At 42.1% G+C, this 27,768-nt stretch overlaps 1 protein-coding gene across 1 annotated transcript in view; it reads left to right on the top strand.

Annotated features, from left to right (window-relative positions):
• The first annotated feature begins 11,223 nt into the window (after positions 1-11,223).
• Positions 11,224-27,768, top strand: part of LOC126262643 (tubulin beta chain) — a 73,494-nt gene continuing 56,949 nt past the window's right edge. The window contains exons 1-4 of the mRNA XM_049959404.1: positions 11,224-11,280; positions 11,362-11,470; positions 11,960-12,315; positions 12,563-12,762. Coding sequence (XP_049815361.1) covers positions 11,224-11,280; positions 11,362-11,470; positions 11,960-12,315; positions 12,563-12,762 — 722 coding nt within the window. The remainder of the gene's footprint in view (positions 11,281-11,361; positions 11,471-11,959; positions 12,316-12,562; positions 12,763-27,768) is intronic.

The raw sequence follows: 27,768 nt of genomic DNA, 5'->3' as shown, positions 1-27,768 counted from the left end.
ATGTCCATACCAAATGGCTTTATAACATCATTGTACAAGTTTTATGAAGAAGACACAGTATACACCCTAAGAGATACTACAGCGATGCCACATGAGCTCCCCTTTGAATTATATAAATTGTCACTGGGTACTGAATTAGGTGAAGTGAAAAGTTTAGTCTATCAACTTAAAATGATCTGGAGAAAGGTATAGCACAGTAATTTTTAAGGCAGCTTCACAGCAGATTCAGAGAGGCAATAAAGGAGCAGTGATACTCCCATATCGACTGGGTGATTGGCTCTTGTTGTGGAATATGATGATCAAAAAGGAAAAAAAAGCCAAAATGTTCTCTCCACCCTATGAGATTCTCCAACCAAATCATATGTTTGATGTTTCCAGTCATTGCTGGAATACACCTTGCAGACCGCCCTGTAATTGTCCAATGTGAAAAATTGAAAACGTATTGTGGACATGCCGTGCCATCCCTGCCTGTTGTATCTGCAGAACCACTGTGAACCAAACCAAATTTTGCATACAGCATACAAAAGCAAAAGAACCTTCCATTCCAGATGTGATGCATATTTGCATTTTAGGCAGCCCTGTCCTTTATGGTCGTGAGATTAAATGTTTCAATCAAGAGTTCTTTAGAAGTAATTCACCAGGGATCGGCATCTTTCAAGATGTGACACAACCATAGAGCTTCCCATGAGAAAGAGTACTTCAATTCTCAATTTTCTATTGTAGTCTATGCTATGTCTTGTATGTTTCCTGTCGTCATGTTGGCAGAGAATCTGAATTCAGGAACATAGATTCCGTAACTCCCACACTGGCTGTGTTGTGGACGATTCTATGCCTTGTAACACTTCAATGTTTGTTAAATGGTTAAGGACAACCCTTTGTCTTTTTATCCTTAGAAGTGGATAAGTATTACATTGTCAAATGTTTTGCTTCACAATGCTTGCTTGCCAATAATGAATTTTATGTGTGATATGTTCGAAGGTTTGTTTTGTCATCATTCTGAGGTGGAACGAACCGAGGTCTCAGTTTTTAGTTTCGCATCGCTGTATTGTAACCCTTATGAGACCTGTTTCGCAGCTACCCTGCCATGCATGTGACTCACAACACTCCTGTTACTTTGCACTAGAACTGTCATGTATTCTTTCTTGTCATCAGTTTCCTCATTTATCCAGAGTCGAATTATATAAGACATTTATATCAGTGTGATAAAGTATGTCCCATATGCGAGGTGCCCTAGTGCGTCAACAGTGCTGGGCAGTTAAGTATGTAAACAGAGGGCTACATGGGGATATATATAGGGGAGGTTGCCGGAGACGAGCCTTTGTTTTAATGTCTGTTAGTGTTGCAGCCCTTCCTGTCATGATGATATCGCGGGCAGATGCTGTCATAGCAACAGTCTGAGCACTGTGTAGCCTCATGTGCTCTGCACATGGTCAAACACAGCCACCTGTCCCTCCCATATACAAGCACGACCCACAACAACATAAACACGAGTACAATAAGTAAGTAAATGCACTAATGAGTCCATCACTTTCACTTAATAGGAACTTCTAACTAAATGAAACCCTACATATACCGTAATCCGTGCTGTATCCACAAAAAGAAAATTTTCAATACACCATAGTTAAACAGCGAGTTGCAGTACAGCTTAAAACATCAGTTTTCACATTAACGACACCTTTGGACGCTCACTCAGGACCGCTTAACTTACACTCAAAGCCAAGTGACTCAAGAGGATGTCATTAAGGTTTTCACCAATAGGTATAAAAGCCTATGCTTTAGTATTATATTAGTGGAGAACGCGTACTTGTTGTGCTAGCCACTTAATCACGTACTGATATTCATTACCTGTTTGAATGCTGATAGGATATCTCGTCAAAATCCAAGATGAGAAAGTCAGCATAAGACAAAATCTCAAGATCTATCTGCTGCCTTTCTATTAATTTTCAAGTATACGCTACGTAGGTGTTCTCTCTCTTCCACAACTTCGTAATGCTTTCGTAGAGTAAAGTGCAAAAGACTGCGCTGAGAGGCGCCTTTAGACTGCCAGCGGTGTCTTTTTGTCACGTACCAGCTCTGCGATAAACATGGTGCGTTCAGGGTAACCTCAATGTGCTGCCGCTGGCTGGATGTTCTGAGTGTGCCTGTTTCACGCATTTGACTCTTTATTCATAAATAATGTCTTTCCCTCTACTTGTAATTCTGAGCCTGTCCTGAGTGCTACTGTCAATTTTGTCTTTGTCTCCACCAGGTTTGTGGATGCTCGAAGTATCGAACAGCCTACCACAATGTGGAAATGTTCAGTTCCACAACTCTGTTTTTTTTCCTCATTACCGCATCACCAGCCCTCTCACTTAGCGCCATTATAAGCAACAAGGTACTAAATAGGTTGATTACAAATCAAACAGTTTCTGCATCAGTCGCAGGTCTGTTTTGCCACTACAGGTTTCGCCACTATGTCTGTACTCTTCACCAACATCAGCCAAGTAAATAACCGTTCTCCACCTGAAGATGATGGTGTAAACCATTGAAACGCACAGTGGCAAAATAAACGAGTGACTGAGTCAAAAACTGTTTTATTTCTACATTAATTTCTGCTTTACTTGCACTTTTTACGTATTAAGAGGGTCGTTCAATAAGTAATGCTACACATTTTTTTCTCGTCAGTTTCAGTTGAAAAAGTGCGGATTTTGTGGTGGAACATCGTCGAATATTCGTGTTTCAGCCCCTATAGTTTCATGAAGTTCCGATTCATTGCGGTGCGATATGTAACCCAGAAAATGGCGTCTCTAACAGAGGTGCGTTCCAAGCAGAGATCTGTCCTTGAGTTTCTCTTGGCGGAACCTCAGTGCATCGCAGATATTTATAGGCGTGGAGACCTGACAGTGAACAAAATCACCGTGAGTCGCTGGGTGAGGCATCTGTCACTTCACCAACAAGGTCGCGCAAACCTGTCCGATTTCCCGTGCACACAGCTGTGACTTCTGCAATGTTGGCACATGCGAACACTCTCATACCACCCAGGTGACCGACAGATGACAGTCAAACATCTCGCTGCTCAACTGTTCGTCTCTGTTGGTAGTGCTGATACACTCGTCCACCAGTTGGGTACTCAGTGGTGTGTGCCTCCTGGTTTCCTCGCCGCCAAACAGAAGACCATAAAGAGCAACGAAGGACCATCTGTGTGGAATTTCTTACGCGTTACGAGACTGGTTGCGACCATTTCTTTGTCGAACATCGTCACAGATGATGAAGCATTGGTTCATCACTTCGAACCGGAAATAAAACGGCAATCCGTGGAGTGGCGCCGTAGCACTTCTCCTCCAACGAACCCTCCAGTAAAGTCATGCGACGATCTTTTGGGATCCTTCGTGGTGCAACGATCAACTCTAAACTGTACTGAGCGTGCCGTTCGAGAGTGGAACGGTAGAGAGACAGCTCGAAGGTGGTTTATTGGACCCTCTACCAGGCAATTTATTGTGAATAGCAGAGTAAGCACGCAGATGTAGCTACCATCAGGAATTTTAAGGAACGGCTTCAGCGTGCTCGTCGCACAAAAATTCAAACTAACTTCTCCTTCTTCATGACAACGCAAAGTCTCACACAAATCTGCGCGCTCGGGAGCAGCTCACAAAAGCTTTTTGTAGTGTTCTTCCTCATCCACCCTACAGCCCGGATCTTACAAGGGAACCTCCCCATCGCACCCCCCTCAGATTTAGCTATAAGTTGGCACAGTGGATAGGCCTTGAAAAACTGAATACAGATCAATCGAGAAAACAGGAAGAAGTTGTGTGGAACTATGAAAAAAATTAGCAAAATATACGAACTGAGTAGTCCACGTGCAACATATGCAACTTCAAGGGTGATACGAGGTCTGGAGCGCCGTGGTCCTGTGGTTAGCGTGAGCAGCTGCGGAATGAAAGGTCTATGCTTCAAGTCCTCCCCCGAGTGAAAAATTTACTTTCTTTATTTTCGCAAAGTTATGATCTGTCCGTTCGTTCATTAACGTCTCTGTTCACTGTAATAAGTTTAGTGTCTGTGTTTTGCGACCGCACCGCAAAACCGTGCGATTAGTAGACGAAAGGACGTGCCTCTCCAATGGGAACTGAAAACATTTCATCGCAAGGTCATAGGTCAACCGATTCCTCCACAGGAAAACACGTCTGATATATTCTATACGATACTGTTGACGGCATGTGCGTCACATGACAGTAATATTTTGTCGACCCACCTAACTTGTACACTTGGCGAATGGGTAAAAAGATTCTTCTACCTTGCCCGATTTAGGTTTTCTTGTGGATGTGATTATCACTCCCAAAAAAGTGATCGCATCGGACGGACAGACGAACAGATAATAATTGTCTGAAAACAAAACATTAAAATTTTCAGTCGAGGGGAGACTTGAACCAACGACCTCCCACTCCACAGTTGCTCACGCTAACCACAGGACCACGGCGCTCCTCGCTACAAGCTGCCCTAGAAGTTGCATATGTTACACGTGGACTACTCAGTTCGTACTTTTTGCTAATTTTTTTCATAGTTCCACACAACTTCTTCCTGTTTTCTCGATTGATCTGTGTTCAGTTTTTCAAGGCCTATCCACTCTGCCAACTTATAACTAAATCTGAGGGGGGTGCGATGAGGAGGTTCCCTTGTTAGAACTTCCGAATTCCATTTGTTTGTTTCAGTGAAGTATGTTCTCTGAGGGAAGCAGTATGTGGATGCCGGGGAGGTTACTGATGCAGCAAGATATTGGCTCCGGCGTCGACCACTACAGGCATACTGGCCTTCCTGTGAGGTGGCGTAAGGCCGCCACATTGAACGGAGATTATGTTGAAAAATAGGGTTTGTAGCCAAAATAGTGGGGAGTAATATGGTACATCGGAATCCTGAATAAAACCAAACTGCTTTCATAAAAAAATGTGTTGCATCACTTACTGAACGCCCCTCTTATTTAACAGCTTTCTCTTTTCTTCTTTAAAACTTACTCCCACTGAATGCCCATTTATCGACCTAATCTCTCCCACACTATGCACAACGTTATTATATTTGTCTGAGCTGATTTTGACATCATTACTCAGTGCACTCTTGAGACTGTAGTATGTCTGTGGCATAAGCTAGAAACTGAGATAATTCTTGGACACTCTCCATTTATGGTCCATTTTACAGGTAGTGTCAAGTCCAAAATGTTTAACTGAAAGGAGTTCCTTATTTAGATTTTCCTTCATTCGTAAATCGCTTAAATGAATGCCAGGATGGCTCTCTTTGAAAGAAAGTGGTCTATTGCTCTCCTTCCTAGTTAAATCCAAGCTTTTGCTCCGTTCTGTAGTGACCTCATTGTCCTCCGAAAGACAATAACTCTAATAAACAACTTTCTTCCTACCAAAATGTTACTGCTTCATCTAAAGTAAGTGTAAAACAACAGAAATTTTACAGTTGTTTAAGATTACTTCCGTGCGCTTGGAACAATCTCACAACGCAGCGAGCAAGTTATACACGAAGGAGGTTAACACTTATTTTACGTGTGTCGATTAAATAAGATTTGCGCCTATGAATCAGGTATTCTTCCATAAATCTATCTACACTGAAAAGTATCGCTGAATATTGTAACCGTTAAAGCAATTTTGAAATTTGCGTCTGGAAAATTGTACTGAAATGCAGGAGGATCTGCAACGAATTGACGCATGGTGCAGGGAATGGCAATTGAATCTCAATATAGACAAGTGTAATGTGCTGCGAATACATAGAACGTAAGATCCTCTATCATTTAGCTACAATATAGCAGGTCAACAACTGGAAGCAGTTAATTCCATAAATTATCTGGGAGTAGTCATTAGGAGTGATTTAAAATGGAATGACCATATAAAAATAATCGTCGGTAAAGCAAAAGCCAGACAGATTCATTGGAAGAATCCTAAGGAAATGCAATTCGAAAACAAAGGAAGTAGGTTACAGTTCACTTTTTCGCCCATTGCTTGAATACTGCTCACCGGTGTGGGATCCGTACCAGATAGGGTTGATAGAAGAGATAGAGAAGATCCAACGGAGAGCACCGCGCTTCGTTACAGGATCATATAGTAATCGCGAAAGCGGTACGGAGATGATAGATAAACTCCAGTGGAAGACTCTGCAAGAGACGCTCAGTAGCTCGGTACGGGCTTTTTGTTGAAGTTTCGAGAACATACCTTCACCGAGGAATCAAGCAGTATATTGCTCCCTCCTACGTATATCTCGCGAAGAGACGATGAGGATAAAGTCAGAGAGATTAGACCCACACAGAAACATACCGACAATCTTTCTTTCCACGAACAATACGAGACTGGAATAGATGGGTGAACCGATAGGGGTACTCAAAGTACCCTCCGCCACACACCGTCAGGTGGCTTGCGGAGTATGGATGTAGATGTAGAGAAATGATTTCCTGATTCTAAGTGTCTATCGACATACACGTCGTTCGCAACTGCAGGCACTTGATACTCTCACAGTAACTAAAACATCGCAATACTTATGTCCAATTTCGCTCTCAATACAAGCTCAAACCTCACAAAGTAAAACAGTGCTCTCATCCCTAAAATGAATATTATTAACAACGTTGTGCACTAATCGTCTCTCGCTTCGAATTCATTAACATTCTCAAAAATTGTTTGTCCAACGACTATGTTTCTACGCTCCTGCGTTTGATTTGATGGTCTGTCACAGTATTAACAAACAGTATTAAATATTGTGTTTTCCGCGTCGGTGGGCATGTGCTCCATATTTGGAACCAAGTGTGGAATCTGTCAGTTCACTTCAAAGTCCGATCCTATGTAGGGACTGTAAGATTCTGCAACTGTAGAAAAAATTAAAACATCGTAGCACTTGTAATAATTATTTTGCAGCCTGTGGTGATATTACTGAATAATGTTGTGAACTATGGAAAGAGACGGAACACCAGCAGAGTTAATGTAGGGCGCTGAGAGGAAGTAGCCCATAAATTAAACCACTATAGCCAGATGGGGATTCAAAACCTGCTCCTCCGAATTAAGTGATGTGCCTTAATTACTACGCCACAGCCGCGCGGTCTAGGGCGTCTTGTCGCGGTCCGCGCGTCTGCCCCCGTCGGAGGTTCGAGTCCTCTCTCGGGCATGGGTGAAAGTGTTGACTTAGCGTAAGTTAGTTTAAGTTAAATTAAGGAGTGGAGCTTAGGGACAGATGACCTTAGCAGTTTGGTCCCATAAGGCCTTACCACAAATTTCCAAATACTACGCCACATCACTAGTTCCTTGAATCGAGACTGAACTTTTCTGTAATGACAACAGAGCTATTAAACTGATAATGCTGCAGGCAGAGTGAGATGTATCAAACGCGCAAACAAAGTTGACACTCTGGCGCAGTGGCTGATGGGAGCGACCTGAAAAGGTATTTCCCTTTTACAGTTGCTCCCATCAGCCACCGCGCCGAGTGTTAACTTTATTTGCGCTATTAATAAGCCTCGGATTTGGTTTTTACAACTGAATCCGGTTGGTAATTCTCTGAAGTGACATTGTTCTTGCAAGGTTTTGGAAGTGTAATTGCATTAGAAATTTAGTACGGTGGAGGATAGTTTAAGATAAGACGGCTGGTGTGCAGAGAAACAGCGCCGCCTGACAAAGGAGAAGTTGTTGAAGGGAAGAGTTAATTCCAATACAGAAAAAGTCACTTCAGTTTTTATAATACCTAATGAATTCACAGTACATGGTATTATTACCGAGAAAAAGCTTTCGTTGAGCATGCTTTGCTTAAATTGATGCACCTCCCAGAGAATCATTGATTCCTTCGAATCTGACAGTATTCAGTTTTGTGGATTGTAAACTGTTGCTACTTTTTTAGCTGTTTTCTTTGCTCTTTAGAGAATAGACTGTTTTCATCATTCATATCATCTGACAATGTTGTTAAGTATTACTAACGTGGTCGGTGAACCTAGCTTCTAATTTTTTCACTACGATGCCGTACTTGTCGTTTATGACAATATATTTCCATCTACATCTAAATATGCAGCTGCAACAGTGCTATTTATTGAAAAGATTTATTTTAACACGTAAGGTTACGACAAGAGGAGAAGGTAGAATTTTATTAAATACCTGTCTGTTGAAGATGACACGTTGTATTAGGTTGGCGAGAGATTCTGTTCATAACACAAACTGTGGGTTGAAATAACGATTGATGTCACATACTTATTCAAAAGAAATCTTTGTAGACCAGTGCTTCACAAAAATTGCTTCAAAAACTGGTTCAAACTGCTAGAAAATCTGTTACAAAACTGCGACATGACTGATACACAAACTGGCCTGGCATCGGCCCTATGTAAACGGATAACTCTCAAGAATACCACATACATTATTCCTAATAGTAAATTTTCACGTTTACAATGAAGGATTAAATATTTGAAGTAATTCGTTTTTTACATATTAATCATCTGTACAAAAATTCGAAGAATTTTATGTCTGAAGAATTACGTTTGAAATATGAAAACTATAAATATTTATTTTGCCTTCGTTCACAAACATTCCAGTGCGAAGTGTTATTATTAATTTATACAAAAAGATGTTTTTAAAATCGTTTTAAAAATATGAATGTTTGAAATGGTTACATTTTGAATGATCGACTTTTTTATATATAATTTTGTTTAATTTACACAAAAATTGACTTGCATAAACAATTTTCTATCTCACTAGTTTTGAAACTACGAAACTGACTCAACTGGAATATATACACGCGAAGTTTCGTAATTTTGCATATGAAATAAGATCATAGACATGGCCTCCTGCAGATAATTAGATTACTTTATTGATATTAGACAATGATTAGTATGTGTGACAAAGAGAAACAGGTATTTCATTATACATCTCCGAATAACCTATTTCCGCTTCACATTCAATTTTAATAATATTGGCAACGCTTTTGTTAATCTCTCCAAGAATTGACTGTTCAGAGACGTTGTCGTGCTTGGAGGATTTTTTTCACCAGTGTACTACTGTTTTAATCGAGGCGACGGCTATCGGCGCCGACGACTTGGGCACATTCCCGCAGTGCTAGAAAGACGTCACCGACATATGCAAACTAACATAAAAACAAATAAGGCGTCATTCATGACTCGCCCTCTAGCCAGTAGCGAACGCTTTCTCCAATCACGGCAAAGGTACTGAATAACCAAGCGCCAACACTTAAAGCGATAAAGGCGGAAATACTCTCCTTAAATTTGCGAAAGTTTGACAGTGCGACACAGTATGTAGCCAGTTCTCAGAAAAAGACCTCAGCATGGGACCGAAACGTCAGATTCGGAAATTCTGGAAGAAATGGCGAGGTACCAAACACAATAACTTTCAGCTTCTTATATTAGCCTTACCTTCCCAAGCAGAACACACTTCTCTCATCAGTAACGTTGTAAAAACAGAGATAAAGTTGTACCTGTAATGTGTAAGATCAGTCACATGGAGCACTGGCATCCCATCTTTATCAGTTTCAAAATATAACAACTGTTAGGCTGTGACTCTGTACCAAGAAGACCATTATGAAATTTGCGGCTAGGGAAGAAATTCAGTACCAACTTTGAGGTAAGCTTTGTTATTCTAAAATATAGACTACCTATTATGAGATGGATTGTCACATATTGTGGTCTTTTTCATAATTTTTAAATACTCCCCTTGGTTCATATAGTGCACGACCGTCGGGCAACCAAGTCTGAAAAGTAAACGAATTCCATCGACATGCTCATTGTTGGCATCTGTTGCTAAGATTATTATTGTATTTATTCTCCTGCCTATATATTACTAATTATAGCTGACGAAGCCTGTATCATTGTTAACGATCACTGGTGTGTATAAATATATATTACTATTGACTGCGGCGCAGAACCGAATGCTTGACTTTACGGGTAGCCTCTTGAACGCCCTAGTTTGACAATATAACGTTAGGCGGCATCGCCTTACGGTCATATGCGTGAGAGAGACTTCACTACATAGCAGGACTGGGAACAAGTGTCTCGAAAGAACTACTCCCCACGCAGTAGCGTAAACACTGCTGAGAAACCAACGTTGTACATTGTGTAACACTCTAAATTATGTACTTCAGTTTCAGCTGAAGAAAACGTTTCATTTAACATGGACAGTGATACCATTACGTTTGTGGCGTCTTTATCATTATATGTGATGCCAGCCAGCACGGATCGAGAACTACCAAACAGTGGACACGATAACTGAAATTTTACCCGTTAAATAGCATTACTAGTAAAATCACTATTCGATCAGCGAACACGAACTTTTGTACTGATTAGTGTGGACTTGAAATGGCCAACAACTGTGCTCTCTACTTGATGCAACAAGAGGCTGTGGCCTGCTCGACTGCGGCCGCTCCAGGAGGTTGCTTTCTGACAGTTCTCACATGGGCTTCAATGTGAACTGCGTGAGCATATATTTTTCTAGCGCATTCCTATTCAGCTGTCCGCATGATCAAAAATTAGTCAACATATTTAAACTGTAAACGTTAAAAGAGCGGCAAAATCATTTCACAGAACTAAAGATGGGACTGAAACGCTAGCTCACTCTGTTAATGTATATGTACTTCTCTATCTGTAGATTATCGCTGTCATAACAAAATTCTACACAATATTTTGTGGCGTTATTAAACGTATGAATAACAGGGGAGAGTTGACGTGTATACTCTTACACCAAACATTCTGTTGGACATTGGTTATGGCGAAGAAAATTCATGAAAAAGTATAGATGACTAAGAAAATAATAACAAAACTAAGAACACTTCGCATCAGCATTCTTTCCTTATACGGTAAACTTTTATAAAAATTCATTGAAAAGTTCACAAAAATGTAGGAAGCTATATTCCTGATTTTAGATTCTTCTTAGATGGATGTTCTTTGCCTTTTATGAAGTTACGCTCGAACAAACCATAGTAAGCCGCGGTATATAGCTACAGAAGGTGGTTCCGGTATAGTTTCCTTAAATTAACGTCTTGGAATGGTAGAACGACAGTAGGCATTTCCGAAAGAGGAAAACGTATGTTCTGTTGGTAAAATTACCGTAAGAAAAACTTTTAATACCGTTTTGAATTTTCCTATGTCGTTTTCCGCTACCTATTGTTATGAGATACACATTTTCAAATTCTGTGCAGCAGTCAACATACACACGCCAAGGCTAGAAGATAGATAATACGAGTGGGTTGCGATAGCAACTGGTAACTTTCATACTACCAAAGATGCGCGAAATAGCTCATATTCAAGCTGGACAATGTGGAAACCAAATAGGAGCGAAGGTATGAAATTATTTTTACTTCGAATTATCTTATCGTCATTGTATTCAAGTAACATAAATAGTAATTAGTTTTTCTCTTCAGTTCTGGGAAGTAATTTCTGATGAACATGGCATAGACCCGACTGGAACGTACCATGGAGATTCTGATTTACAACTGGAACGCATAAATGTGTACTACAACGAAGCAACAGGTAATTTTCTATAAATTCTGATCATTCATAGACTCCTAACTGGTAAACATCTCATTAATGATTGCAAAATTTACATCGATGAATCTGTGGCTACTGATATAGCTGGTCCAGCTCGGTTAAGATTGCTTCTGATTTTGATGAGACCAGATTGGGGGCATATTTAATTATATTTTTTTCATTTGAGATGTGTCAACACTATTGCACAATCCTAGCCCTTTGCTACAAAATTCATAATTCTGGACGTCGTCGGAACATCTTGATTTAGAGATTCCAAAACTGTAAATCCAGTATACTCCTTTTAGCAAGACTATAAAGAGCATCGTGTTTAATGTCCTTTCCGGCCACACCTTCTGTCAAGAAAGACATATACAGATATGTGAAGAAGATGGTATTCAGAAAATATTATTACCCTTTACCATTTGTAATCCGAGGTTCCCACTGTTAGTTTTAGTATTCTGTATGATAGCTATCTATCTTTTTTTCGCATAGGTGGGAAATACGTGCCACGAGCCATTCTCGTGGACCTGGAGCCTGGTACTATGGATTCGGTCAGATCTGGGCCATTTGGACAGCTATTTCGCCCAGATAATTTCGTATTTGGGCAGAGTGGAGCAGGCAACAATTGGGCGAAGGGACATTACACGGAAGGAGCTGAACTGATGGATTCCGTGCTTGACGTTGTGAGGAAAGAAGCAGAAAGTTGTGACTGCCTTCAAGGATTCCAGCTAACACATTCTCTCGGTGGTGGAACTGGTTCTGGCATGGGAACGCTGCTGATATCGAAAATAAGAGAGGAGTACCCTGACCGCATTATGAACACTTTCAGTGTTGTGCCATCACCTAAGGTAAGGGCGGACGTTGTATTAATGTTGACATGTACTGAATTAAATGTACTGATATCAATGAAGACAGGTGCCAACTAAAGTTTGGGTCATGTGTGGAAGTGTGCTCAGGTACCCTAACAATTAAGACTACTGCTTGCCATAAACAGGAATTTCCGGTTCCTGATCTGACACAATCTTTCAGTTGTCACCTCATATTCGTTAACATGCACTGTTGTATCATTCAGTAATTGACTGAATTACTTTACAGGTCTCTGACACAGTTGTCGAACCATATAATGCGACCCTCTCCGTCCATCAGCTGGTTGAGAACTCTGACGAGACTTACTGCATCGACAACGAGGCTCTGTATGATATCTGCTTCCGCACATTAAAACTCACTACTCCGACTTATGGAGATCTCAACCACTTAGTGTCTGCAGCAATGTCCGGGGTAACAACATGTCTCAGGTACGTGTTCTATTAAGCAAAATGAATGTCGTTAACGCTAACAGCAGTTGCCTAAGTTGCAGAGCTAGTGTTGTGCTTGGACGGTCCAAACACGAGCATGACTGTCTAGATCCTATTTTGTGAAGAAAAGAAACTAGGAAATTTTGCAGTGCTTAATGGTCGAAATCATCCACTATTATAGGATTTACAGTTTATGATGATTGCATTTTCGTTTAGAGATGTTCTGTTTTTGCCACTAGAAATGTTAATGGTCATCTACTAAGCAATTTCGATACAATGATGATCAAACCAAATTTAGATTTCTTCTCCTAATTCTAAGGCTCTTAAATTGGTTGTATGTCTATGGCCTGACTAGTACGTAAATATAAAATCAAATACTGTAATCCATTTTTATAAATCACACTTAATTTCTTTGCTTTATTTACTCGAATACTTATCAAAACTGTCAATTTGTGAAGAAGTCTTTTTGTGCTGTGATAGTAAAAGATTACGTGATTGGCAAAAAAATGCTTATTGGTGTTGTCCTCAGCTCGAAGATAGTTGTAATCCTCATTGTGTCTAATACAAATTTTGGCGGTAGTGACATTGTCCAGACAATAGTGCCCCCTGATTTCAGTGTATATGCATGTAACAAAGGTTTAGTTTTGATAATTTTTGGGTGTTACCGTTGCGCATTCTTTAAATTTAAGCGGTAATGTCTGGTTTGGAAAATCGTTTCCCCTTAATTACAGTGTATGAATTCACCTAATTAGTGCAATATTTCCACTTTCTCTGCGCTCACTTATCGGGTTCTTTGAAAGTGTACGTTTGCGACATACGCATAGCTATTCTGAAGTCCTTTGCAGTGACTTGCATTTTTGTCGGTTACTTGTCATAAGGGATTTAATTTAGCTTTCATTTTCGATACGTATATGCTGTCTGCATTAGTCGTAATTTTTTGCTATTTTCGAGTTTGTTAGAGAGCATGACCTTAAAAAGTAAGTTGGAGACCCAAAATCCCAAGTTGAATCAGGATATCAGTAAATTTTACCCCAGATTTTTCTCTCGTTATAACAGGAAATCCTTTCTTGTTTGTTAATTGGTCCATGTTGCATGACAGATCCAGAAATTAACTGAGAATCAGCAATCTCGGTTTGAAGTTATTTGTTTACTTTTCCGAAAAAAAATATTGCGCCAACCGAGACATAGCCCAAGAGAATACTGTTCTTTGACACGGGATGAGTTAGTTGGTATTTGTATGAAGCTGGAAATCGCCCTGACCTCTGTCAAAGAATTGAAAGCTTTTACAAATGAGTGTTTTGGATGAGCTGTCGAGAGACACACGGAAGAGAGACCAAAGATACCTCAAGTACTATTCTTTCCTGTGGAGACTGTCTCCTCCCCATGAAATACAGAACCTATTACCACTCGCCTTGGCTGAGTGTGACATGTCTATGGTAGGTCTGCCGGCCGAAGTGGCCGTGCGGTTAAAGGCGCTGCAGTCTGGAACCGCAAGACCGCTACGGTCGCAGGTTCGAATCCTGCTTCGGGCATGGATGTTTGTGATGTCCTTAGGTTAGTTAGGTTTAACTAGTTCTAAGTTCTAGGGGACTAATGACCTCAGCAGTTGAGTCCCATAGTGCTCAGAGCCATTTGAACCATTTTTATGGTAGGTCTACGAGCCCTTTACAGTGGAGACAGGGACCTGGCAATATTCGAAGCTAACACGCATCCCCTAACCAACAGATCTGAGTAGGTGACACAGAAACTGAGCTGATGAGACACACTTCACCTATTGGTAAGCATACTGTATCCCTTGTCAGGTGGAAGCAAATGCATTTAGTAATAGGTCCGTTATTCATCTGCGGGTAAAATGTACATATTGGAAACCTCTCGCGTTTCTGATAATTTAGATGCGGTATATACATGTATTATGCACTGCAATAAATCAGCCAAGTTTTTTCTATGGCGTAAAACATATCTCCTTTTTCCTACACTTCTATCAGTTTATAAGGAAAAGTGTCTTAAACATGGAGCGAATGTTGGTAACGAAGATAGTTCTGAGACTTTGAAATCGTTCAGCCTACGAGAAAGTTCGGTTCCCCTAGTGTCATAATGACGTCACACGCAGCGGGAATCCAAAAACGAAAGGAAACTATTCAATTCAGATTTCACTGCTCGCCGTATACGCCGTTTCCGTAATAGCGTGCAAAACGGTAACAGGACATGGAGAATGCTCCACTGAACAATTTGAGGTACAGAACCTAGGGTCGGAGAATCCAGCTTTAGGAGATATGGAAGTAAACTTGTCCACCGCTTTGTCTAGCATTACTGTTCTCCAGCTTATTTACAAGTAACATGCGTACATGTTTACACGTAATGTGCTGTTTATTTACATGAACAGTCCTTATTTCCTGCTAGGAAACAAGGAGGGGGAGCCTGATTACTAATAAGACATGATGTACGTGTTGTTTACTTTACTTGTCCATAGGGTGGCTCTGTGTGTCGTATTTACATCGTCCCATAACAGAACTTGCTAGGAATCAACGACAATACCATTCATTACTCAGTGCTATTCAGAGACGTACAGTACAATACGATGGAGCAGTACCGGTACACTTTCGCAGAACTCACTGACATGCATCTTGTATATGGGGAAGTACTTTGCAATGCTCCCGCTGCCGAAAGGCTGTATAGGGAACGATTTCATCACAAACGCCATCTGTCACGGCGAATGTTTATTTCTCTCGATTGGCGAATGTGGGAGAAGAAGAAACGAGGGACCTAGCAACTTGAGGACCACTCGCTCACCCGATTTTGAAGAGGAGGTGCTGGCACGTGTTACAGTGAACCCTACTGCATGTACTCGTCGTATTGCACGTGAAATGGGCGCTGCACATACTATCGTGTGGCGAGCACTCCACGAACAACAGTTACATATCACCGACAACGAGTCCATGCAATGTATCTGATGACTTTGGAGCAAGCATACCATTTTGTGAGTGGTCGCTCCAACAATGGACTGATCGACCATATTTCCTTGAAATAGTGCTGTTTACTGACGAGGTCTCACTTGATTGTGAAGGTATTTATGACAGCAGCAATAGCTAGGGTGACCAGACGTCCGGATTAATCCGGACATGCCGGCCGCGGTGGCCGTGCGGTTCTGGCGCTGAGGTCCGGAACCGCGGGACTGCTACGGTCGCAGGTTCGAATCCTGCCTCGGGCATGGGTGTGTGTGATGTCCTTAGGTTAGTTAGGTTTAAGTAGTTCTAAGTTCTAGGGGACTTATGACCTAAGATGTTGAGTTCCATAGCGCTCAGAGCCATTTGAACCATTTTTTAATCCGGACATGTCCTTTTTTAGCTCTTTGTCCGGGGTCGGGGCTGATTTTTACAGTGTCCAGCTTTTTCGCAAAGTTGAGCGTAATACAGTTAAATTTACAATTCGTCCCGTTCTATTGGCTCTTTTCTTAAATACTTTAACTACTGGCACAGCCTTCTTGATAAACGTGCACGAAGGCGGTGTTCGGCCGGAGTGGCCGTGCGGTTCTAGGCACTACAGTCTGGAACCGAGCGACCACTACGGTCGCAGGTTCGAATCCTGCCTCGGGCATGGATGTGTGTGATGTCCTTAGGTTAGTTAGGTTTAATTAGTTCTAAGTTCTAGGCGACTGATGAGCTCAGAAGTTAAGTCGCATAGTGCTCAGAGCCATTAGAACCATTTTGAAGGCGGTGTTGGTAGGTGGCAACAGGATCGTCGATGTTATCGTTGATCTACCTATAAGCGAATACAAATATCGATTATTTAAACATTTTCGTTTCGTATCTTCGCTTTGTATTGGCTTGGCTTCCTGTAGTGCACGTGTGATTTGTGAGTGTAATTATTAACCGAGTGAGCTACGTAAAATATTTGACTATGCCTAAACGAAAGTATACATTTTCTGATATCCTTTCCTACAAATATCCGACTTTAAGAAAGGGAGAAATGAATCTGAAGTGGAATGTAAGATATGTAGAGCTGGAACGTACGTCTCAGTGGCCAATAAAGGTAAGACATAACTCGACAGATTAACTGTCATGGTTTTATTTCACTGTTTCATAGTCATTCAATTTATTTGTATTCGGAAGGTTAAAGTGCAGTTTTCAGCTGCTGCTTGAATTGTAGATGTTGGTAGCGGTGCGTCGAATAAAGGGAGGTGAATGGTCTTACGTTTTTCGCTTTGTAAACAATTCGGTGTTGTCGACATAACAAAACAATCGACGCCACGGTCACCACAATCAATGTTTTTCATTTTTTCTATATTGCTCAGTTAACCACCACCTGACTATCAGTAACAATTAACTACTAGTTTTACCGGTAATGCCCGGCAGTCACGTGACTTGTCCAAAGCTGACCCGTTTGATGTGTCCTCTTTTTTCTTCCTTTGTCCTCCTTTTTGAAGCTGTTTGTCCTCCTTTTTAAACAACTGCATCTGGTCACCCTAGCAATAGCCATGTGTGGGACGAGGAAAACCCTCCTGCTGTAGTACAGTCACACCATCAAGCACGTTTCTGGCCCGCCTCACTTCAGTGTGGATGTCCGCAACCATCTCAATGCTGTATTTCTGGTCGCTGGATTGGAAGTCGAGGTGCTATTCCATAGCCTGCGAGGTCACCTTAGCTGAATTCCCATGATTTTTTCCTACGGGGATAGCTAAAGTCACTTGTGTATGAGACCCCGGGTCTAGTTTAGCAGGGGATACAACCCGTCCGCTTTGACCAATGACGTCAGAATTGGACAGATAACATGTATTACAAAGATGAAAGAGCAAGGAATGCAAGAGAGAAAAATTGTACTTCACATATATAAGGGCCAGTAGTATTTTCATGTTACCGATATTGCGTGTTTGTATCTTAGTATTTCTCCGCAAAATACAATGGAAAGAAATGAATGAAATATATTACTAAAGTGCGCGTCATTTATGTTGGCGGCCGAGTTTAGGTTAGTTCTGCGCATCTGACGTCACAAAACACAGTCAGCCAATGAACAAAAAACGACGTTGCCAGATCTCGACTGCAGTGCAGAACATGGACGAGTGTCTTCAGTTTTAGAAACGTTCAGTCATAAATAAAGTAAGAGAACAAAAGCAATGTCTTGATAGCAGACTTTCTTTTATAGAAAGTTTGGAAAAAGCATTCTTTATACCAATTGCCTCATATTCTATTAATTAATTAAACCAAACAAGTAATAAGACTCCTAATTCAGGCGATAGCAATGAAAGGTGTTTGTATCAATCTCACAAACCGCTTTTTCGCAATAATGAACAGCGGTAATTGTTTATTTCCTATCGTACTTCGACGAAGCGTGAGTAATTCATAGTCATACCAACAGTGTTTGTCAGTATTTTGCGTGACGTGTTATCATCCTCATGGCGTTATCTTGTGAGATGAGGTGCATTAGTGTAACGTTTAAGGTGGTGGATTTCTATGTGTACGGTTATGAGTTGAAACCTTGTCTGGTGCTTAATATTTTCATTACTTAAAAACAATATCGAAGTGCCTTACGTCACGAATTATATTCTTTTGAATGCAATTTTTTTGAAATTTCTAGTGCTTTGGCTCTTCATTAACCCTTTCGCTGCTGCAGACACGTGCTCCCCGCATTCCGCGCTGTGCGCGATTTTGTCATCACTGCACTGCTCGCCTGTGCAGACACATGGTGTTCCCACTGCTTTGACACATTTATCATTCGATTTCACAAAAACTATTTGGCCCAAAAATTTGATTTTTACACGTCTTCTTGACTGATACTTCCCCCCATAAATGACTTAATTTTGTTTCGATGTTCAACGCAGTTATTATGCAGCATTAAATGTAGTAAACCATTGCAAGAAATTTTGAAGAGTTTGCAGAGGTAGAAGTCCATAGCGTGTACTTTCCGTATGGTCGATTTTAGTTGCCACAATGTTGAGAATGAAATGTGGACAAGATACCTAAATTTCATATAAAATTTTCTGTATAACAATATCTCATTTAATTTAAGTACGACATAGGTGTCGTATGTAATATTGAGAAATATTCCGTCTTTTGCGACTGTAATAAAAGTTTTATTTACACCGGGCGCGTTTGGCTTTATTTTAAAGCACTTCAATCAATGAAAGGTATGGCACATACGCAATCGTACTCATGTTCTCTTTCTTGTTTTTGTTCCACAGTCGCAGTTTTACCAATGGTATTGAAATATATTCCTCTTCTGCAACTGTAATAAGCGACTTATTTTCTCTCTTTTGAAGCATCTTCAGTGGACAGTATTTTGTCTCCTCCATTGCCAAGTCATCTTTCGTAGTTTTGTGCTGCGGTAACACAATATTCAACGTTTGTGTCAGCTGTTCAGCGTTTTAGCAAATAAATGCTGTTTGTGTGTGCCACTCACAAAAATTACATTTGACATAGCTCAGAGCACTTCACTGATAGACGGTATATTCAAGTCCTAATGTTTTTGTAAGTCCACAGTTTTGTTTAATGTATTTTGTCTACTGCCTTTTGATTGATTGAGGTGCTTTAAAATAAAGCCAAACGTGCTCAGTGTAAATAAAACCTTTGTTACAGTCGCGAAAAACGGAATATTTCTCAATATTACATACGACACCTATGTCGTACTTGAATGAGATATTGTTATACAGTAAATTTTATATGAAATTTAGGTATCTTGTCCACATTTCATTCTCAACATTGTGGCAACTAAAATCGACCATACGGAAAGTATACTCTATGGACTTTTACCTCTGCAAACTCTTCAAAATTTCGTGCAATGGTTTACTATATTTAATGCCGCATAATAACTGCGTTGAACATCGAAACAAAATTAAGTCATTTATGGGGGGAAGGTATCAGTCAAGAAGATGTGTAAACATCTAATTTTTGGGCCAAATAGTTTTTGTGGAATCGAATGATAAGAGTGACAAAGCAGTCGGAACACGATGTGTCTTCACAGGCGATCAGTGCAGTGACAAATTCGCGCACAGCGCGGTATGCAGGGAGCACGTCTTTCTGGCAGCGAAAGGGCTATTGCGGCCGTGGTGGCTTTACTTCATGAACAGCGCGCTCCCACCTGAACGTAAGCTTGCGAACTATGCTATACTATGGCGCGTGCGTCGCGTGCAACTGGCAACGCAGCAATCTCCCGCGTCTGGGCGGGCATGCGCGAGCCGCCAAGATAAAAGAATTCAACTATAGCAAAGAATACGTTACATGTATCTCAGTTGTATCTCGAAACTCTTTCGAACTGTATTGCTTAAGTGCAGTACGGGATAGAATTTCAGCGTAGGTCGATTTCTTAGTTTCAACTAGGATTGCAGTCCTGTTGTTCACTTGAACTATGTTCCCCTGCTTCATTAAACCGTAAATGAAACACCCGATACAAATAAAAGCTCATTCGAGGTGTGTTGCTTAAGTACAGTACGGAATACAAGTTTGTCGTAAGTCGATTTCTTCGTTTTCACTAGCATTACTGTCCTGTTCTTCACTTGAGCGACGTATCCTCCGCTTCAGTAAACCTTAAGTGGGACACGGGATACAAATTGCAGATGTGGTGTTTATTTAAAAAAAAAAAATGGTTCAAATGGCTCTGAGCACTATGGGACTTAACATCTATGGTCATCAGTCCCCTAGAACTTAGAACTACTTAAACCTAACTAACCTAAGGATACAAAATTGTTGAGGCTTTCGTGGCCACTTGTTGACAAACTGCCTATTGGCTTCTGTCTCGAGTTCTTCGGCCGACGTTCATCTAATGATTTTTCTGACGTTTCGCCAGCACGAGTGGCTGGCATTGTCAAAGCTTCACCCTCCATTGCCGGTGGTGAACTGGAGCCGAGCTTTTTTTTTTTTTTTATATTTTAATTTTTTTTTTATATACTATTCATTTCCGCTCCTGAAGGGAGGCGGATGGGCCGCTGGAGAGCTTGTTGCTCTATTGGGGCCAGAGATGAGGGTATTACATTTTTTCTTTTCTGTATTTATTTTGTACTTAATGCTAACTTACATACTAGTTACTGTTTTCCTAAAATAGTGTTTGGCAATTTACAATTGTTTTGTTATCTTACAGACTAATTACAATTTTTACAATTTTTAAGCTGTAGAAGTCAAATAGAATTAGAGATTTAGAGATGGAGCTAGTGGTAGAGATGAAAATAGAAATATAAAAACAAAAGTACAAGGGTACAAAAGTCAGGGCGACAGTGGAGTTAGGTTTATGTGCCGTTTTGTTGCTATCGATTCGGTAAGGTTTATGGTGGCGGGCGGTCGGGGTTCAACGCCTGGAGGTGTGGGGGGGTAGGAGTGTCGTTGTTCTGTATGTGTAATTGTCTTGCGTGTTCGTGTTGGTGTATAGTGTCAGGGAAGGTGTGGAGAGTGTTATTTATGATTGTTCTTGGTGGGTAGGTGTATTTGTGTTTGGGTTTGTTTCTGTGTCTGGGTCTGTGGGTGTATATTGTGTGTAGGTCAGGTCGGGAGGTGAGGGTGGTTTTCCCATAGCGGGCTCTAAGGATGGCTAATCTTGTTTGGACAGGGGTGATTTTTGCTTCCTCAAAGACCTCTTGTCTGGGGGTGGAGGGTGGGAGTCGTAGGATGCTGCGAAGTATTCGCCTTTCGGTGCGAAAGATTCTTTCTGCTTGGGTCTTGGAGATGCAGGCGAGAGGCGCTGCCGCGTATTCAAATAGTGGACGGACGAAGGTTTTATAGGTATTTACAGCTGTCTTATCATTGCAGCCTGTAAATTTGCCTTGTACCCGTCGTATGAGGTGTTGTCGTTGACGGGCTTTATTCAGGGTCTCCTTGATGTGGTTGCTTAGGTTGAGATACTTGTCAAGGTGGACGCCTAGGTATTTGGCGTTGGAAGAGGGGAGGAGCTGGGTGCCCCACAGCGTGAGGGAGATGTGGTCGGGATTTTGGTTTGTTTTTTTGTGTATGTTGCGGTGTTTGAATAGGATAAGTTGGGTTTTGGTGGGGTTGGGTTTGATGCGCCATTGTCGCATCCAGTCTTCAAGTTTTGTCAGGTATGTCGCTGTCTGGTTGTTGATGGTGTTTATCGAGGGTCCCGAATTCCAGTATGCTGTGTCGTCTGCGTATAGTTGGAGTTGTTCGGTGGTTCTTGTCGGGGTGGGGATGTCAATGGTGTACAGGGAGTAGAGCAGGGGGGAGATAATCCCACCCTGGGCTACTCCTGCTTCGGGACGGAAAGGGGATGAGGTGGTTTGGTTGATGTGGATTTGGCAGCGTCTGTCGTTTAATAGGGTTTTGATTAGTCGTACTGTCTGCGGTGGGAAGCCTGTCTTAAGCAGCTTGTATAAAAGTCCGTCATGCCAGATTTTGTCGAATGCTCGCTCGATGTCCAGAAAGATAGCGAGCGTGCACTGTCCAAGGTTCTGGTGTCTTGTTATGTCTGATGTGAGTCGGAGAAGGGGATCATTGGTGGAGTGGAGTTTTCGGAAGCCGGACTGGAGGTGAGGGATGAGTTGGAGCTTGTCAGTAAAGTGTGTGAGTCTGTCTGTAATTATTCTTTCGAAGGTCTTGCGGAGGACGTCAAGGAGGGATATGGGGCGATAGGATTTGGGGTCTGATTTGGGTTTGCATGGTTTGGGGATCATGACGACTTTAGCGGATTTCCACGCTGTGGGGATGGTGTTGTGGGAGAGGCAGAAGTTGAAAAGGAGGGACAGGAGGGGGATGATGGTGTTGAGGGGACAGTTGCGGAGGTGAAGACGCTGAATCCCGTTCTCACCAGGGGCTGAGTTTCTGCCTGAGAAGATGGCCTTTTTAATTTCTCTGTCGGTGATTACATTCTGCAGTTTAATTTCTTCTTCTGTGGGGGCGGTGGGGGAGACGAGTAGCAGGGGGAGTTCTGTGGTGACTGTGTGGTGGAATGGTTCGATAAATAGGGGGTCCTGTGGGAATTTGTGGGTGTCTTCTAGGATGGTTTTGAAGGCTTCTGCTACTTGGGTGGGGTCGGTGGTGGGGGAGTCGTCTACGTTTAGTTTGAATGTCCTGTCAGTGTTTTGTCCCGTGAGTGTCTTGAACTTGTTCCAAAATTTGCGTCCTTGTCTGTAGTCAAGTTTGGAGCAGGTTTCGTCCCATTGTTTTTGTCTGTGCTCAGAGGTGAGTCGCTTAATTTCGTTGTTTAGTCTGTTCCAGATTGTTTTAAGGTCGGGGTTTCTGTCTTTGTTGATTTCGCGGTAGAGTTTTCTTTTTTCTCGGATCAGTCTGAGTATTTCGGGGGGAAGGTGCGGTTTGAAGGAGGCGATGGTTTTGGTGGGGATGGCTGCATCGATGGCTGTCTTGATGGTGTCAATTATTCTGTCATTGATGTGGTTAAGGTCGTCGGTGTCGGTAATGGTTAGTGGGGCCAGTAGGTTGTTGTTAATGGTCTCTTTGTACTTTGCCCAGTCAGCTTTGCTATAGAGTTTTATCGTTCGGGATGTTGGAGCTGGGGGAGGGGGGTTGATGGCAGTGGTGCTGAAAAGGATGGGTAGGTGGGGGCTGGTAAGGGTGTCACCTATTTGAGTACTGGGTGATGGTATCAGAGAGGGAGGGGCTGTAGAGGATATGATCGGGGAGGGAGCAGCTGTTGTGTCCTATGAAGGTGAAGGTATTAATGGGAAGTCTTGTCGCGTTTTCGGTGGTGAGGAAGTCAAGTAGGTCGGTACCATTTTGGTTGTGTGTGGTGTCTCCTAGTAGTTTATGTCTTGCGTTCAGGTCGGTTAGGAGGAAGTATTCTTTAAAGGTTGTTAGGTAGCGGAGGAAGGATCTTGGAAGTGGTGTATTTGGTGGGTTGTATAGGCAGGCTATGATGAGGCGTCTACGTCTGGGGCGGGGTATGGATATCATGACTGCCTCTAGATGTTGATATTGAGGTGGGAGTGGGACTTCTTGGGAGGCAAGGGTAGTCTTGGTGTATATAGCAACACCGCCTCTGCCGTCAGGTCGGTGTTTGGCGTAGTGCTCGTAGTTGCGGTTGAGTCTCATATTGTCGGTAGGTTTGGTCCAGGTCTCTGCTAGTCCAAGGATGTCTATGTCGTTTCTGCAGAGGCAGTCGTTGAGGGGGGCTTTGCGTCTGTGGATGCCTTCTATGTTGACAAAAAGGAGGTTGGTGGGTTCTCTATTGGGGTGTACTGCCATGAATGGGATGGGGGGGGGGATGAGGGTGTTGGTATGTGTGTTTAACTTCTCAGCGCTTGCGAATATGGTGTTTTGATTATTGTTGTTGTGACGTTATTGCCTGCTTGATTGTATTTGAGGTCTTTGAGGAAGAATTTTTGGGCCACCTGTCGGAGAGTAGATATTATCTCTCGCCGCCGGCCTTGGAAGAGGGAAGCAAGGGTGAAGGTGATGGACTTAAGGAAGTCCTCGATGAGAAGGTGAGGACCTTGGGTGGCGGGGGTGTCAGCGAGGTGGAGGGGGGCTTGGAGGTGGTCGCTTTCTGCCTGTTGGGGGCGGTTTTGGCATCGGAAGGAGCGGGAGGAGTGTGGGCCACCGCAGTTGGCGCAGGTGGGAGTGACGGTAGGGTCTAGTTCACAGGATGAGAGGGGGTGGTCCTTGCCACAGCGGCTACATTTGGGTGGTGAGGAGCATTGTTCGGTCCTGTGGTTAAATTGTTGGCATCTTTGGCACTGAATGGGTAGGGGACTGGGTGGGTTGGAGGGTTCTACTCTGTGGTGGGACAAGAAGATGTGAACTCCATGTTCAAGCATGAAGTCGATGTCCCTCTGATTATTCGAGATGACTCGAATCATGGGGCCAAAGTTGCCTGTCTTTCTGGGAGCCGAGCTCGCGGGCGCAGGCTATAAGTACCTGGCGCGCCAACGTCCGAGGGCTTCTCCGCGGTCATTTCCGGTGCGGTTCTCCTCTTGCTACCTGCGACGGTCGTTCGCTGCAGTACGGGAAGCCAGGATCCGTTGACCTTAAGGCTTTCCTCTTTCTTGTTCAAACTGTTCGCGTGTTTTTATATTTCTACAGCTTCTCTGAACAAGCGCGTGTGATAGTGCTTCTCTACAGCCAGAACTTCCGTGTCGGCGAATTTTATTACATGGTCGGTCTCATTCAGTGCGTGCTCTGCCACGGCCGATTTCTCCACCTGCCCCAACCTGCAATGTCGCTTATGCTCTTTGATCCTGGTGTTAATGGATCGTCCAGTCATTCCGACATAAACTTTTCCGCATGTGCATGGTATGCGGTATATTCCCGAGACAGAAGCCAATAGGCAGTTTGTTAACCTAAGGACATCACACACATCCATGCCCGAGGCAGGATTCGAACCTGCGACCGTAGCAGTCGCGCGGTTCCGGACTGAGCGCCTAGAACCGCTAGACCACCGCGGCCGGCTGTTGTTTATTTCGTCTCCACTACTACTAACAGTCTTTTCTTACGTACATATCAGTACTATTGATGACAGAAGAACCTACGTATGTAATATATGTATACCAGACGTCCGTTGACCTTTATATATGTAAACTGGTAACGAAAAGGTGGAAATAGACGTATGTTACTTTTGCAACCTGTACCTCAATTGAACTACACGGAGACAAGAAGACGACACATGTACAGTTTGTATCCCGTACTTCACTATGGGGTACAGTTTTCTTGTTGCCTTGAACACTAATAGTATCCCATTCGGTACTTGAGCTATGTAGCTATTATACGCGACATTTGTATCTTGCTCGCCAATTGACATATATAGTGTCAGTGTAAAGGTGAAGTGAAGGACGGGTTACAAATTTTAGCTGTGTCGGGGGTTTCGCCTGTAATATAGCCTAGCAAGTACACATTCGAAAATATGTTGGGAAACGAAAGAAGACAGACAGCTGAGAAATTTCTATTACGTACTTCACAACACGAAAATACACATATTGGTGGAATAAAACAGTGAAATATGTGAAAATAGTGAAATACAGTGAAAGAAGCAAATGGAAAATGAACTTACCACACGGAAATATCGAGGAATAACCGAAGCTCGCCTTGACAGACCCACAAACAGACAAATCTATTCCTATAAACAAAAATAAGACACTAAAAATTGTTCTACAATAACAAAGTAATACTCCAAATTACCTCAATATCATTACGAATAATTATTTTAATGTACAATGATAGCGCTTATCCGGAACACAGAACTGTTTTATTATCTATGCCTCGAAGTGAAGACATTACTATATATGTCTAATGTATGACGTCTTTGGTCAAAGCCGACGGGTTGTATCCCCTGCTTCACTAGACCCGAGACCCCAGTGGTTACGGAGATGGAATGAGTTGTCAGAATTGTAGCTGCCTCTGATGTGATTCGAAACACACCAGGGATAATTGTTAGGTTGCATCAGAATCTTGTTCGCCATTGTCATGCTTGCATTGAGATTGAAGGCCGTCAGTTTCAGCACATTTTGTAAGATAACAGTACAAATGCTAGGTTCATTGTTTCAATGACGGTATTTGCAGTTAACTGTAATTAATGTAAATAAAATGGTACACAGTAATGTGATTTTATTCCTATTACCTCTTTGAGCTGGCTTGTCCGACCCCAGGTTCCCTACCTCAATTGTCCAGTGGAGCGTCCTTTATGTCCCGTTAAATTTTTGGATGCTCTTGCAGGATTAGGAGTCGTCTTCCTACATTGACAGTGGACCATTGCGTTTATGACGAATTCATTTTACAATTGCCGACAGCAGAAGGCGGAACTAAGCTGTGTTTACATATTGACGGGGTCGAAGGCGTCCGATAATACTCGACAGTATACGAATGACGCACGTGGCTCGGCCTTGTACAGTCACCTTACTGTCATAGTGCGTTACTAAAGCAGTGTTACCTTGGAGTTTGCTGAAATGGACAGTGATTGCGTAAATATAAGTTATCAAAGAGTACACTAAGGCGAAAAAGTCTTCATTAATAACGTAGTTCTGTCGCGAAGAAAAACGGAAAGGTTTGCTAATAATGTTAGAAAGAGCTCTGGAGAGAGCAACAGCTGCAGTAGGAAAGAGTGTAAAGACAGTGCGTAATGTTGTGAACAATGTTAAGAAAGACAGACGATGGGCAGAAAATTGTGACAACAAAGAAGACACTGAGGAAGAAAATGAAGTGTCTCGAAGACTTTGACTAGTTTTTATTGAAAAGAAAGTTCTTGGAATAGTACGACGTTAACCCTTTCGTCGGCAAAATTATTGAGCAGTTTTTTTTTAATGAATGGAGAGCAGATAGTAGTCAAGAGATAGGTATATTTATCATACAGAAAATCAAATTTGCTCCAACTGTGAAAGTGAGGTAACACAACAAGGTGGGAAGTATTCTTCCAACTGCCCTTCCATGGAGTTAAATGACAAAAACAACTTTTTCAATATGTGTCATATTTATTTGATAAATTTACTTCTCTTGTTACAATGATTGTTCACAATTACTTGCCATGAAATTTTCTGAAACATGGGTCTTTGCAAAGTGGTATTCGACAATACGTACAAACACAGTGAGCGCACTTTCCCGCAGCTTTGGTACTACAATGACGGCACGTCCAGTAGGTTTCTCCTAAAATGGGTTGATGCTCCCCTACAGCCACATGACGAAAATCTTCCGGTACTTTACCCCTTTTTGCCAGAAAGACAGGTTTTTGTCCACGCCTTTTTTGGGATGGATCCTGGCTAGATGGATCCTGTATGTGAGCTGATCATGCTGTCCACTTTCTCTTTTACTTATTTTCCACAGGATAAAACTGTTCACTGCAGCAACGTCCACCAGGAAATAAAATATTCTGTGCCACCATTTTACAGAACGTCTGCCAATAGCATACCTTTCTCGTAATTGATCAAACTTATCGACATCACCCATTATTTTGTTGTATTCGGCCACAACTTCAGGACCAGAAATCTCTGTACTAGTACCATCCTTGTTTTTCGTTTTCACTGTGGCTGTTTCTCATGGGTCATGAATTGAGGACAGGAAAGTGACTGGTTATCCATCCATTTTACTGCAGAAATGGCTCCTTTTGTTTCAGACTGGAATTCTCCTCGTT

This window comes from Schistocerca nitens, chromosome 6, assembly GCF_023898315.1.
Source record: "Schistocerca nitens isolate TAMUIC-IGC-003100 chromosome 6, iqSchNite1.1, whole genome shotgun sequence".
In the NCBI taxonomy this organism is placed as follows: Eukaryota; Metazoa; Arthropoda; class Insecta; order Orthoptera; family Acrididae; genus Schistocerca; species Schistocerca nitens.
The sequence above is the reverse complement of the archived record's forward strand: the minus strand, read 5'-3'. Positions and strand labels throughout refer to the sequence as shown.